Source organism: Fukomys damarensis, unplaced genomic scaffold (assembly GCF_012274545.1).
Source record: "Fukomys damarensis isolate Sample0158 unplaced genomic scaffold, DMR_v1.0_HiC HiC_scaffold_24, whole genome shotgun sequence".
NCBI classification, from domain to species: Eukaryota; Metazoa; Chordata; class Mammalia; order Rodentia; family Bathyergidae; genus Fukomys; species Fukomys damarensis.
In genome coordinates this window covers 15,849,660-15,863,253 of record NW_022900936.1, presented here as the reverse complement: position 1 = coordinate 15,863,253, position 13,594 = coordinate 15,849,660, and the positions used below count along the sequence as shown (strand labels likewise).

At 38.9% G+C, this 13,594-nt stretch overlaps 1 protein-coding gene across 1 annotated transcript in view; it reads right to left on the bottom strand.

Annotated features, from left to right (window-relative positions):
• Positions 1–13,594, bottom strand: part of Adamts5 (ADAM metallopeptidase with thrombospondin type 1 motif 5) — a gene marked incomplete at its 5' end in the record, with an annotated part of 37,237 nt that overhangs the window by 23,088 nt on the left and 555 nt on the right. Inside the window, 2 exons of the mRNA XM_033768054.1 lie at positions 2,638–2,770; positions 13,220–13,592. Coding sequence (XP_033623945.1) covers positions 2,638–2,770; positions 13,220–13,592 — 506 coding nt within the window. The remainder of the gene's footprint in view (positions 1–2,637; positions 2,771–13,219; positions 13,593–13,594) is intronic.

Here is a 13,594-nt window from a genome sequence, read left to right as displayed (position 1 = left end):
AAAAAAAAAAAAAAAAAAAAAAAAAAAGCACTGGAAACAGATCAGTGCATTGCATTAGCTAAGATCACAGGGTCTGCAGGGACAAGACTCTAATAATAGGCAAAGGATTTAGAAATTTTTTGTGAGGTTATCATTTCTAAAAAAATTAAGGCTTATACTTAATAACATATGTTTCTAATATTTCTGCCAAAAAGAAAAAGAAATAATGAAACAATTAGAAAACAAATTGAATGAAAGATCTCTTTATGAAAAAGAAAATTAAAATCATATTCTCTTGAATCCAGACATTAAATATCTCAGATTAGGCCATGTGTAATATAAAAAGGGAAATTGAGTGTTTGATTAGAGAAGTAATTACGGAGATGTCTAAAGAAGTAAACAAATGATCCAATCAAGGAATTAAAGGAAACACAAGGGTGTAATCATATAGCAAAGATTTTGGATTAATTTTGCATGTCAAAACCCATGTCTTTTATATACTCCTGTCTTGTATACCCATGTTATTAATGTTGTAGTATTAAGGTAAGTTCTTATTGTATATAGTTTTAATGAATTGTTTGCTCTTATCAGTATCTGGTTTCCTACCTTTCAGACTATTTCACCTGCCTACATAATCCCAGGCCCTGGTTGAGGACTCAGGACACTGAAGCTCTTCATTCCAGCCTATGAGGCTTGCTAGTCAGAACATCCCCAAAGAAACTGCATTTATGAAAGCCAGAATGTTTCTCTTACAGTGAAAACTTTCTGATGCTGTCAGTGTGTGAAACAGCTACTATAGGAGAGCAGAAGAGAGGGAAGTAATAGACCTTCACTTGTGAATCTCCTCTCTTTAGTTACAATCGTCTTGAGTTTTGGGGATAATTTCTCTTATCTGCCGCTGCAAAATCAGAATGTTGCCACGAGCAGCTCTTGAATTTCATTCACTTATTCCTGCATATGGTAGATATGTAGTGAATACTGATTAAAGTTCTGTATTAGGCTGTATGTTTATCAGTTAGTTTCATAGACATGAGTGAGAGACATGTGAAGACATAATCCCTACTCTGAAGATCAAATAGCTTGTTTTAAAAATACCCTCAGATGTATTGGTTTTGCCAGGGCAGCACAGCAGAATGCCATTCCTGGTCATCGGTCCATCATACAGGGAAGAAACAGATACCCAGGGTCCAAATCACTGCTGACATGACGGAGAACACAGAGACCGAGCTAGGGCTCTAACTCAGATCTTTGGCTCATGAGGTAGAAGATGCTCATTAAAGTGCTGGAATGAATTATCATCAGTGAAGCTGTTTGATCTTTATTTGTTTTAAGGTTTTATGTTTGTGTTTATTGTTTGGATGATAAGAAGAGCAGAACTTAGGGACATTAATGTCATGATTAAAACAAGAGTGAAAATTTTACTACTTAATTCTTTTTAATTGCTGCAATATTCAGACTCATGAGATGATATCTTTAATCACAATTTGGTTCGCTTCTTCAAGAGAAATTTATCAATTAGGAAAATTGACACCTTGTGAAAATAGTCTCTGCCTACTAGGAATGTAAAACAGAAGCTTTGGTTTCCATTTATGATTTTAGCTTTAAAATGAAATCTGTTATATAAAGACAAAAAATACTTAGAAACCAAATATAACAAGAATCAAACCATGCTTTGCTTTCTCAAAGACGATGTTAAGAGGTGATGCACAAGTTCAGAAAGTAATTGAAATATTTTATCTAAATAAAAACAAACCAGAAACAGAAGTATATGTGCATTAAAATAATATGTACCGCTGATACACTACCAAATCATTCCCTAAGATAGTTCTATGAAATACGCAGTCTTAAAGCTATATTTCTAATAGGAAAACTCAAGCTTAGAGTTTAAATAATTAGAATGATGTGAAACAGGAAGAAAGTACTCAAGCAAAAATTGAATACAGATGCCTCTAATTCTAATATCCATTCCCAAGTACAAATAAAATTTCCAATACACCTAATAGCCCAGGTCATTGATTAGGAAGCACATCTTCCTCAATGCGGGATATATTTTAGCAGTAAATTCAGCCCTAAATTTATGCTGGTAGTATTTAGATGTGCTTTTCTAACAAATCAATTGAGTAAATGACATTTTAAAGCAAACCGTATGGAGTGTCAGCTTTGCTTCATTTGCCTTGCTATTGAGAAGGTGGAATATTTATCATAAGTTGCTGATTACCTTTGACAGGAGCCAACTATCACCATTCACGATAGAGCAAAACATGTTAAATTTCTGTGCAAACTGATTAGCCCTGGGTGAGTCAAAAGCCGTCTTGAATGGCTTCAAAAAGGGGCGACTCTGCATTTCATAGGCGACTGTGACAAATCTTGCCTAGGAGTCATTTAGGGATGCTTAAAAAGACAAGAAGAAGACAGCAGCAGTAGTGAATTTCTTAATAACTTATAAGTGGCACTTTCAGAAGGAAACATCTACTGTGGTGCCTTGTCTTCCTTTTCCTGTATCAGTTAACCCTAAAAGCGCAAATATAAACAGATTTAATCCCCAATGGGTACATCTGAACCAGAAGAAATCTGGAATTAATTGTGAAGTATTTTGGTTCCTGTTGCAGCTGTTACAAGTGTTTGATTTGGCGAGGGAAGAAAAAAGGCCCTGCATACCAATTTCGTGAGCCACGGTGAAAGCTGCGTGGAGACCATCATCTTCAATCACCGCACAGCTGCGCTCCAGAGAACATATGGTTCCAACGTCTGCCATTCCCAGGGTGTCACATGAATGATGCCCACATAAATCCTGTCCCAGGAGAAAGAAAGAAATCATTAAAATCAATTTCCATCCAGAAGGAGCCACCATGTAGAGCCACTTGCTCACCCCAAATGGCAAAACCAGGATATGTTTATGGTGTCACCTGCTCAGCTCTGGAAACGTTCCAAAGATGAGCTGAAGGCAGCCGCTCTTCTGATCGACTCTGGGACCCAGAGGCGTAGGAGGAAAAAGAATTCAATTACACTTACAAAGATGTGTTAGGATTATAGCTCATTCGCTGCAATCACAGAAGCAGCCTTAATAAAGCTGTAATGTGTATATACATTTCAAGGATAACTTTCACATATGGTCATGCTTAGGAAAGGCCTAATATGCTAAATTTACCAGAAAACTGGTCACAGAAGCACATATTTGTGACAGAATATAAATTTATTGGTAAATTTTTATACCATATTAATAATTACTTAAAAGATAATCTCTTAATTTCTAAACTGAGTTGTAATTTAATAGATTACATCCTCAGAAATTTATGCATTCTTATTTATAGCATCTAATTTTTATCCTCAGCATTAGTTCTTAGAATATGTATGTAAAGAAGGTGTACTCTGTGTGTGCGTGTGAGTGTATGCGTATTTAATAATACATTGCATAGCTTTTAAAAGATTCTCAAAGGGGAAAAGATCAAACCTCACTAATATTTATTTATTTATTTTTATTTTTTTGGTACCGGGATCGAACTCGGGTCCCTGCGCTTGCAAGGCAGATGGCAGAACCACTGAACTAAATCCCCAGCCTGTACCTCACTAATATTTAAAAGTTACTGATTTAGATGAGAGCAACAATAAAGATATTAAAAGTATGAAGCTTAGAAAGAAAATATAAGCCACAATTTTGGATGTTAGATTTACAATGACAAACTTTCCTTTTAAGTGCCATGGAACTACTAAATGGAATTAGAATTTCTTGTGTTTATCATTTTTAAGAAAAATTAATCAATGGCATGTATGTGTATATCATAAAAAAGAAAGGCAGTATTTCTAGAAGTCATAACTCAATATATGCGGTAGAGAAAGGTTTTTATAAAAAATATTAATTATTGTGTAAAATAATAAGTAAATTAGTTTCAGTTATAGCAGCCATCTTTGTATCTGAAATGACCATAATGTCTCTCTTAGGGACCCAACAGACATTTGCTTAACTGAGTCGAATGGTGACACGCGGTGAGGTTCGGTGTAATCCTCATGCCCTTTTAACGTGCTTCATTCTGAAAGGACTTCAGCAGCCCTGGGCAATCAGTGCAGCATAGCATGACTATACAACGAAGGCCACACAGTGCCAAAATGCTTTCCTAACTAGTCCTTATTTCCCCATAAATATCTAACCAATAAGAAGAATATTTGAAAGATATTCCCTCTTCTATTTCCTTTAGAACATGTTTACATCTTTATTGTGTTCTGTATATTACGAGTGTCTACCTGTGGTGAATGACCCTGTGGTCATCATGTTACTGTACTGTCAGAAAGTGGAAGTCTCAGGCTAGTAGCTTTGGTGAATCAAGGCATTAAACCAATAATAGACCTCTTACATTTTCTGTGTGTCTTCATATATCATCCCATGAGCTCCCAAATTATAGCTGTTGAGAACAAATTAGTGGTTTTCAAAACTGAATTTGGAGCCCACTTTTGCATAATAGCCTTTGATATAATAATGCAGGATGATACGTTTTTCAATCTTTCTTCCTTCCCCACCATCATTTTAGGAGCTCTAGGACTGAATACCAGGTCATAGTTTAAATGAGGTGCTAGACACGGAGGGTCACATACACAGCCTTTTAAGCCAAGATTTGTGCTTATCTTCAGAATTTTGGTTTCATTCTCTTCAAATAATAAGATCCCAGAATTAAATTTTCCTTTTTACTTGTGCTTTACCAGTGAGCATGGCTGAAGAGTGACAGCAAAGGAGAACAGCCTTCCGGTTCTGAATACAGTTTCAAGCAGAATCTTAATATCTCTGTTTACTGGGAATCAATTGCTCATTAGCGGCCATCAGCCATCCTTGTCATCTTTGAACTGCATCAAATGCATTGGCCTTTTGCCACGGAAATGTGTGCATGTGACAAATTATGAACAGAAGCACTGGTTATTTTTTTACCACACTAATTAAGCCTCTTGACTATACAGTCACAGTATTATATTTCCACAGCTATAATTATAACCTGGCACCCTTTCCACTTCCTGAACACAATTTTGAAGCTTAACAGAACAATTATTAATGAATATCTGAATATACAATGAATGTCTGAATTTCTTTGTGATTCAATGTTCATCTCAGTGTATGAAAACTAATGTGTGTTTCAAATTACTAGGAATATAGCTCATACTTTTGTCTCTAGTTTCTCAGGGTGATTTAATTTATAACAATACTTACTTAGAGAATTGTTAAAAATTAGAGTAGAGGGTTAAGGGTGCAATTATGACAATACTATTTTTTTTTGGTACCGGGGATTGAACTTGGGTCCTTGAGCTTGCAAGGCAGGCCATCGAACCACTGAGCTAAATCCCTGGCCCTGACGATACTATGTATACAAAAGGTTAATTGGATATAATATCCATGTAAAAGGTAAATAGATTAAAAGTGCTGACAAGTGGATCTGTTTATTCCATGTAGATCTAAAGGTAAATTACATTTTTGTCATATCAAAGGTGACTCTTTTTACACAGGATCATTATCACCATGGTTTGTTTGTTTGTTTTGTTTTGTTTTTTTTTGTACCAGGGATTGAATTTAGGTCCTTGTGCTGGCCAGGCAGGCAGCAGAACCACTGAGCTATATCCCCGGCCCTATCACCATGGTTTGGAGAGGAGTTCAGTGAAATATTTAGTAAAATGTAAGGGCTGTAAAAGTACATGAAAACCTAAGTGTCATCTTGTGGTGTGATTTGGCTGGGGTATAAGATGTAGACATTGTATCTAACTCAAAAATATATCTAAGATGATCCTCAAAACAAAAGATTCGACAGAGAAGTCACTAACATCATGACCATTTACCTGGTGTGTACTCTTAGAAAATGATGAAGATGGCAAAAGTTGTGATTTGTCAGAACTATTAACAGTACCTGAGGCCTCTTTGTGGGTACCGGGAAGAGGCATTATATTGCCATTAAGAAGCAATGCCCAGAGGACTCTGAGGCTTGGAAAATCCCAGTGTTCAGTAGTACTCAAGGGTGAGCAGGAACCAAGCAGGCACGGATACCCAAATGGAACAAAGTGTTGGGAGATTTCCTGCCTTGACTGAAAGGATCTGGCTCCCGTGCAGCACAAATATGCTGAGGGAAGGAGGTAGAAGAAGCACAAGTGCTGATCAGGGCAGATACTGTCATAGCCGCAGCAGTGGTAGCAAAGTCAAGGAACAGCACCTTAGACTGCAGTTGAACAACAATTTCTGTTTCTTGTAATTACTTCCTGTAAGAGCAAGAATGAAATATAGAAATAGGCATAAACAAGGCTTGCCTGTCTTGAGATGTCCAACCCTCTGCTACACAATTTTCACTGAAGATATTGGTGACAGAAGAACTAATAATAGTGCAGTACATATTTTAATCATAAATATTATGCATACTGTGTATACCTACATATATACTCATGCATATTTATTCTATGGGTCTTTTTGTAATTATTTTAACTTTGACTAGTATGCATTAATTGTACATGAGTGGACTCAATGTCATTTCCAAATATCTAGATGATATGCACTGATCAAATTTCACTTCCCATTACCCACCACCCAAATCCAAATGGATCTGATTCTTGAGGTGTCATTTACTTTTCTGGACACTTGTATAGTAATCACCAATACTGGAAGCCTTACTTTGTATTTCAGCAGAGATTATATTGATCGGAAATTGTCAATCATCAAACTACCAATCTCTACTCATATCTCTATTCATATCGCACAATCTCTATTCATATCTCTGGACACAGCTATGTGATAAGAAATATACAGAGCCTGGGCTGGGGTTTAGCTCAGTGGTTCCACCTCCTGCCTTAAAAGTGTAAGGTCCTGAGTTTGATCCCCGGTGCCAAAAAAAATACAGAGCCCAGCTGAATTAGGTATGAAGTTATACTGGTACATTTACTTCGTGCCTACAATCCACAAGCCATTCTCCATCCGTAAGAAGAAACATAATCTAGTAAGCAAAACAGGGCAAGAGGGAAGGAAAAGGTAGGACATTATGAGGCAAAGATTGTTGCAAAGTACAGGAGAATTGGTGAACTTTTCTTCAGGGAATCAACAGAGGTTCTCAAAGGACTGGAGACAGCTTAACTGAAACTGACAGTGTGGGACAAGAGGGATTTTAATGAAGAAGGATTCATGGAAATATGATTATTGGCAAAAAAAGTAAGCTGTGTTTTGGAGCTGACAAGTTTTGGGTGGACTACAAGGGTAAGCTGGGAGGATGATCTGGACTCAGAGTTACTAGGAAGGACACTTTGTCCGATAGATATGAGGACAGAGGATGAGAAAGAAAAGCAAGATGGAGTTGGAGGAGATTGGATACTTGGCAGAATTAATCTTGAGAATGAGAATAAAGCCTTTAGAAAAAGAGAATGGCAGATAGGTTGCTTTTGTAAGTGTATTTCTATTAGGAAGAAGCATTGTAAAAATTATTTAGATAATTTGAGACAAAGTCCCCTCATTATTAACATAAGGCATTTGGACTTGACAAGCTCCAGGGCTAGGTCCAGCTACACAGGTGCTGATATTAACTGGAAACATTCTGGTTTATTCATAGGTGAACAAATTTAAGCTCAGGAGCAGCACATTTTCAGGGTTTTAAGCATCAGCAAAATAAAGCTGAAATTTAAACTTACATCCAGACATTTCAATTCCTGAATTTACTTCACCAGGGTATTGCTAAATAATTACATATGTCATGCTTGACGTTAACCTTATCTTTTGCATTCACAATCTGCTCTTGATCAAACAATTTTCTTTCTTCTTTTTTTGTTACAATAAATGAATACAGCATGGTCTTCATCTCTATGGTATGTTTGGCAAAACTGAGTGTCCACTTAGAGGCAAACAAAATATGCACAGTGCACTATAAGAGATATTCCAAAAAATAAGAAAACAGAAGTGACAGAGAGGAAACTTGATGATACCATTAACTTGCCCTTCTCTCCCTCTCCCCGCCCCCTCTCTCACGTGCCGTACCCAACCAATCACTGGAAGTCTCTAGCTGTGTTCTTTTTGGCATTCTTTCCGCTATTCCTTCCTCTGTTACCTGAGACTTCTAATTGGTCCCTTTGTCTCCTATCGTGTCCCTACATATATGCTGTTGTCACTTACCTTCTTAGAGTGTAGGTCTTACAAGATTCCTCTGCTCCTCCACACTGGCCTTAGCCTGCCACTCAAATCCTTGGACAGTGTGACACATTTCCCACTTCCCTCTTGTGACCTTCCTGTTCTAGCTTGTCCATGATTTCCTGTACATTTCATGAATAGTTTGTTCCACAGCCTTTAGCACAAAATATTCTTTCTGCTAGAAAACATTATTTACCCACATCTACCTCTTTTTAGCACTTCTTGCCTGGGTCATGCATTACTTCCCAATGCCCCGGCTTTAGTTTAGGCCATCTTGAGCTTCCTCTGCAGTTTAGATTGTGGAAATAGCCTGGATCCCATAGGATCCAGTGCAGCCACCTAGGCCAGAAGCTCATTAAAGAGCTGTGACCACTGCTTTTCCTTCCCACTGCACTTAGTTTATAATGTCAACTTCTTAGCATGGTGTTTTGGAGTGAATTGTGTTTCCCTAAATTGTTAAACCAAATCCCTAATCTGCAATGTGACAGGATTTGGAGAAATGGTTTATGAGAGAGTAAAAGAGATGAAATGAAATCATAATCATGGAACCCAGATCAGATAGGATTGGTGCATTAAAGCGACTTCCTGCTTTGCTCTGTCTCTGTTTCCCTGTCTGTCCATCCCTCCTCACTTGGAGGAAAGGCCACGTGAGGGAATGTCAAGGAAAAAGGGCAAGAGGCAGGAAATGAAGCCTCACTAGAAACTGAATGGACTAGAACTTTCATCTTCAACTTTCCAGCATCTGAAACTAAATGAAAATATGTTTCTCTTAAAGCCAGCCATTCTATGACAAACACATATGATGTGCCATTTCTTCTGTAATTTGGTTCTCAATGTCTTCTCCAACCAATTCACCACCACACCACCCTTATTTTTCCTGTTGTGTTTCCTCCTGTAAGTCACAGAATCATCACGATTACACGTGTTGGTCTGGTGTGTCTCTGGTGCCCACCACCGTATGGTCAGGCTAACTCCTACTCTTTCTTCACAATATTCTTCTATCATGTTTGACAACCACATCTATGTATCATAAAAGTCATTATGCTAAGCCATAGTAACCCATTCTTTATCTATTTCCCAGAATGGATTCTTAAGAAAGGTGTCAATTTAAAACCTATGACATATTGAATGTTTCAATAAATTAGCTATTTTTAATGTTTAGCGCACTAGCCAGGACTATCTCTCTTTTTGCCATTTGTAAGCTATTGTTCTAAGAGTATCTTTGTTCCTCTTCACACAAGTTCCTTATCTGTAAAATTAAAAATATAGATATATAATGGTTGCAGATTGCCGAAGCCAAAGATTATAAAATGGTTTATGCCCATGGAGAGCACACATAAAAATACTTAATAGCGGGTGGCTGAATCTAAATCAGATCTGTCAATTCTCTGAGGACCAATTCAGTTCTCCATTTGCAGTCAGACCTGTGTGGCAACCCACAGATAGAAGTGTTCTCTTGCCTTTCACAGGCACTGTTTATACCTCAATTGCAGCATTTATTAGTTTTCCTAACACTAGAATGACTAATGCATGTATCTGTTTGCTCTCTGCTGATGTTAAGCTTGGTGGGCAGGACCAGGCATTTTCCTCCGTTACCTTCAGCTGCCTGAGTGTCTCATACACAGCGGTGCACACAGCTATCTGCCAATGTGAGAAGCACAAGCGTGTAACAGGTCCTGTGCATTGTGGTATATTGTCTCTCAAAGGCCAGGTTTTTCAGAATTGTTCTCGTTTTATTTTAAAAGTGTCAACTAGAACACCTCAATTTGCTCCTCAACTTCCATTTGTGGGTTAGTCTTTCATGTATAGCCTATGATTTCTTGATAAGGGTCCACTTTTAAATGAATTTGAACTAAAATGTGATTGTTGGTTGGTCTAATCAGTAAGCCAGCATGAAAAAGCACATCCCTCTCTCCCAAGCTTCGAGTCTCCCTCTAGCACCCCCTATTGTCAGGACCCAAGAAGAAACGAGGAGGTAAAGAAAAAAGATCTTGAAGTCCAGCCTCAAAGGCAGAATGGGAGAAGAGAGGGTTTGGCTGGGAGACAATAGCCTGTTAAATGCCACACTGATAGTTAATAAAGATAAATGAAACAAATATTACACAGGCACTTAGGTGGTTCAACTCAAACTAATGCTTTCAATGCTTGAAAGGGTAAATCTTTCTCTGGTTTGCAGGAGATCTTAAACAGCTTTCAATTTTGTTATCAGCCAGGGTTTTGTTTCTTAGGAAGAGTGCTCAAGCCACACATGGGTTTAAGAAGATAGTCAGAAACAAGAAAGGACTCTGGAAAGGAAAAATAAACCCAGGGGAGACTGGATTTCTACTGTTTGATGGCATAAATGCTGTGAATTCCAGCATAAGTGCCATTCCACAGTGAAAATGGCTCCACTGCTAGCAAATCCAGGACAGCTAAGTTCTCTAGTTAGAGCAGTACAAAAGTGCTGGGTTACAGTCCTGACAGTGCAGTGTATTAGGTGACAGGTGCATTTTAATACTATTTGCTGACATCCATAGTTCAAGGTGGTCTGGGCTGGTAAACACTGGTGGAAAACATATCCTCAGACATTCATTGCATGCCTGGAAAACAAGCAATTTAGGAGAAGACATTTGGACAGACAATTTGAACAGGACTCCGAGCCCATCAAAACATGGATTTGATGCCTTAGCATTGGGCTGCTAAGCAACACACTTCTTACATTCAAAACAGAGTAGTAAAAGTAGAATCTTGGTGCCAACTCTGGGTATTTCTCATTGAAAGGAAATAGCTAGGAAAGTGTTTATTTAAGCCTTATGATGTCTGGTTTCCATGAGATTGAAGCATTCAGATTTATCTCTCCTCTGGCCTTCTTAGTTTTCACATTCTTAATGATTAGGAGATTAACTTTACAAATGAGTGCTGCATATGGGTCTTGAAACTTTTTAAATTGCCTGCATATATTCATAATACAAGTGTTTTTCAAATATTCAGTAATAAAATTAGATTTATACAGCAGCAGGCCAACTCCAGGCTAAATGACATTTGCTCTACCTTAGCTATGCTTCTCTTTGGCAAAGAGGCCAGGAAGGCATCATGCAAAATATTTTCCATATGCACATTAGTTTGAAAAAAGTATGTTATTACAAAAATTATTAAAATTAATATATTAAGTAATTTCTATTAATTAATTTATCCTTTGCTTTCACCTATTTAACATGTGTTGGTAAGTTTCACAGTTTAGAAATAGAAATTAGGAATTGTTAACTAACTACTCAAGCAAAAAGGAAACCCAGAAAAAGCAACAAACACCATTTAGAATCCCTGCCTGTTTTTTTTTTGGCTGGGAAACAATCAGGAAAATTATATTATGGGTCAGAGGGCAATGAATGATGGGCCTTCTACTCATTTTTATTTATTTTAGAAGCATGAAGAATATGTTTTTATTTAAAATTAAAGCAAATTATTAAAATGACCTGGTCTTTGGAGTTATATAGCCACAAAAGTATTTTTTCTTCTTTCTTTAGGGAACTTCATTCCGTAAACTCTCCAAAGCCTCCTTCTTGGCAGGCTTTTGTGAAGTTAGCAAATCAAGGAAACCCAGGCATGGAAAGTTGCTTATAAAAAAAAAAAAATGGCTTGGAATCCAAATAAGAAAAGGATAGTTTTACAGGAGAACTTCACAGGGCAGGCTGAACACTAAAAGCTCTACCATTTCAAAGACTAATATTGTGCAGCGGAATTAAAGGATGACTTCCAGAATAATATCACTTAATGAGGAGAAAGATTTCCCATGGTGCACTGGCCTGTGCACTGTCTAGTTCTCCCGGTATCGTAGCCCCTCTAATCTCTTTATTTACATGGGGTCTACATCTAAGTCCACCTCAGGAACCACAAGCGTTTCTCTACTCCAAATTTATCAATGCTTTTCCTTCATACCATGGGCACTTTAAGAAATAGAAAAATTAGTAATGATTCTAGAGTTTCCTGCAAGGCATCATTAATTTCCTATTCTTGCTCTGTTTGACCCATTTCATGTCTTTACATAATACTTCAATGTTTATAATCCTTCATCTGTTTTGGATGGATCTCAGACACCTAAAGAACGAGCTTTAGAAGCTGATTTTTCCCAGCTATTTGAAAGACACCGTTTAAAACTGCCAATCAAAGCAGAGTTGTGAAAACTGAGGCTCAGAACTACCAGCAAGCCAGGCCCCAAAGCAATCCGGACTTTGCCTCAATGTCACACTAACTTGGTGGTCTAAAAACCACAGGAACAGGTACTGCCTTCCTCTCAGAGCTGCTGAAATTATAAAGATCCACTTCTTTAAATGAGGAAATCCTGGTAAGACATTCCTTCTTTGTGTCCTGACTCTTTGCCCAAGTTACTCTGAATCAGGACTTCAGAAACACTCATCCAAAACCCAAACCTGGGAATTGGATTCAGCCCTTCTTTGGTGGGTAAGCTGGCCAGGGCAGTGCTTATGATACACTAACTGACTAGGGTAGGGCTTGTTCAGGAACCTCTGGAGTTTGTCCCTTCAGCTGATTGGGCTTCTGCATACTTCTGCCCCTCCCACATTCCTTCCTTCCTTCCCAGGAAGCCAGATTCCAAGGTGGATGTGTAAGAACTCCAGTAGAGAGCCAGTTTAGGAGGAGTCCTTGGAAAGTCTTCCCTTCACTTGTGCTGCAGAAGGGGTTCACATAGGGACATGACAAAGGAAAGTCATGAGATAAAAGTGATTACCACAGACTAGCCACCAAGCTCTTTCTATCAGGTTGACCAAAGTTCTCATTTGGGATTTGCTGGAAAGTATAAGACTGATGATTCCAAAGGTGAACTGCTTTCCTTGTTCCCCATTTAACTATGTACATTTTCCACCACTCTAGCACTTCTTACCGAGTTTAAGTGACCGTGCCAGCCTATCTCAGACGGGATGACATCCAGCATCTTGAACTGCTGATCCCCTAAGGAGCTGTAGTGTCTCGGGCAGAAATCCCTACTGAGGCTAAAGGCAGAGACATAGAGACTGGCTGGGGTTCCTGCAAAACGCATTTAAACAAATCCATAGTGGCAGGTGGTATGCGTCCCCTCTACCTCCCAGAGCCCGGCGTGCCTACCCCAGTGACACCTACCTCCCGAGTGAACAGGATGGCGGCATCGTAGTGCTCGTCATGGTTATCTTCCAGCTGGTTGTGCTGGTGCTGCCATTTGCAAAAGTTCCTGAGCGTGGTGGCTGCGTTCTTGCTCACCTCCAGGCTCTTGTCCTTGTCTCCCAACACTACCACCTTCACCACAGCCAGGCGGATGTGGTTCTCTATGCTGGCGTGGCTGTACAGCCGGTTGGCAATGGAAGCCAGGGTCAGCAGGTAGTGCTGTAGGCCTCGGCCGTACATCTTCGCCATGGACGCATCAGCCACCAGGAGCAGCTCCACCTGGCGTGCCCGGGAGACGGAGCGGCGTCGCCGCCGCCACCAAGTCTGCGGTCCCGGTTCCCCAGCGGGCAAAAG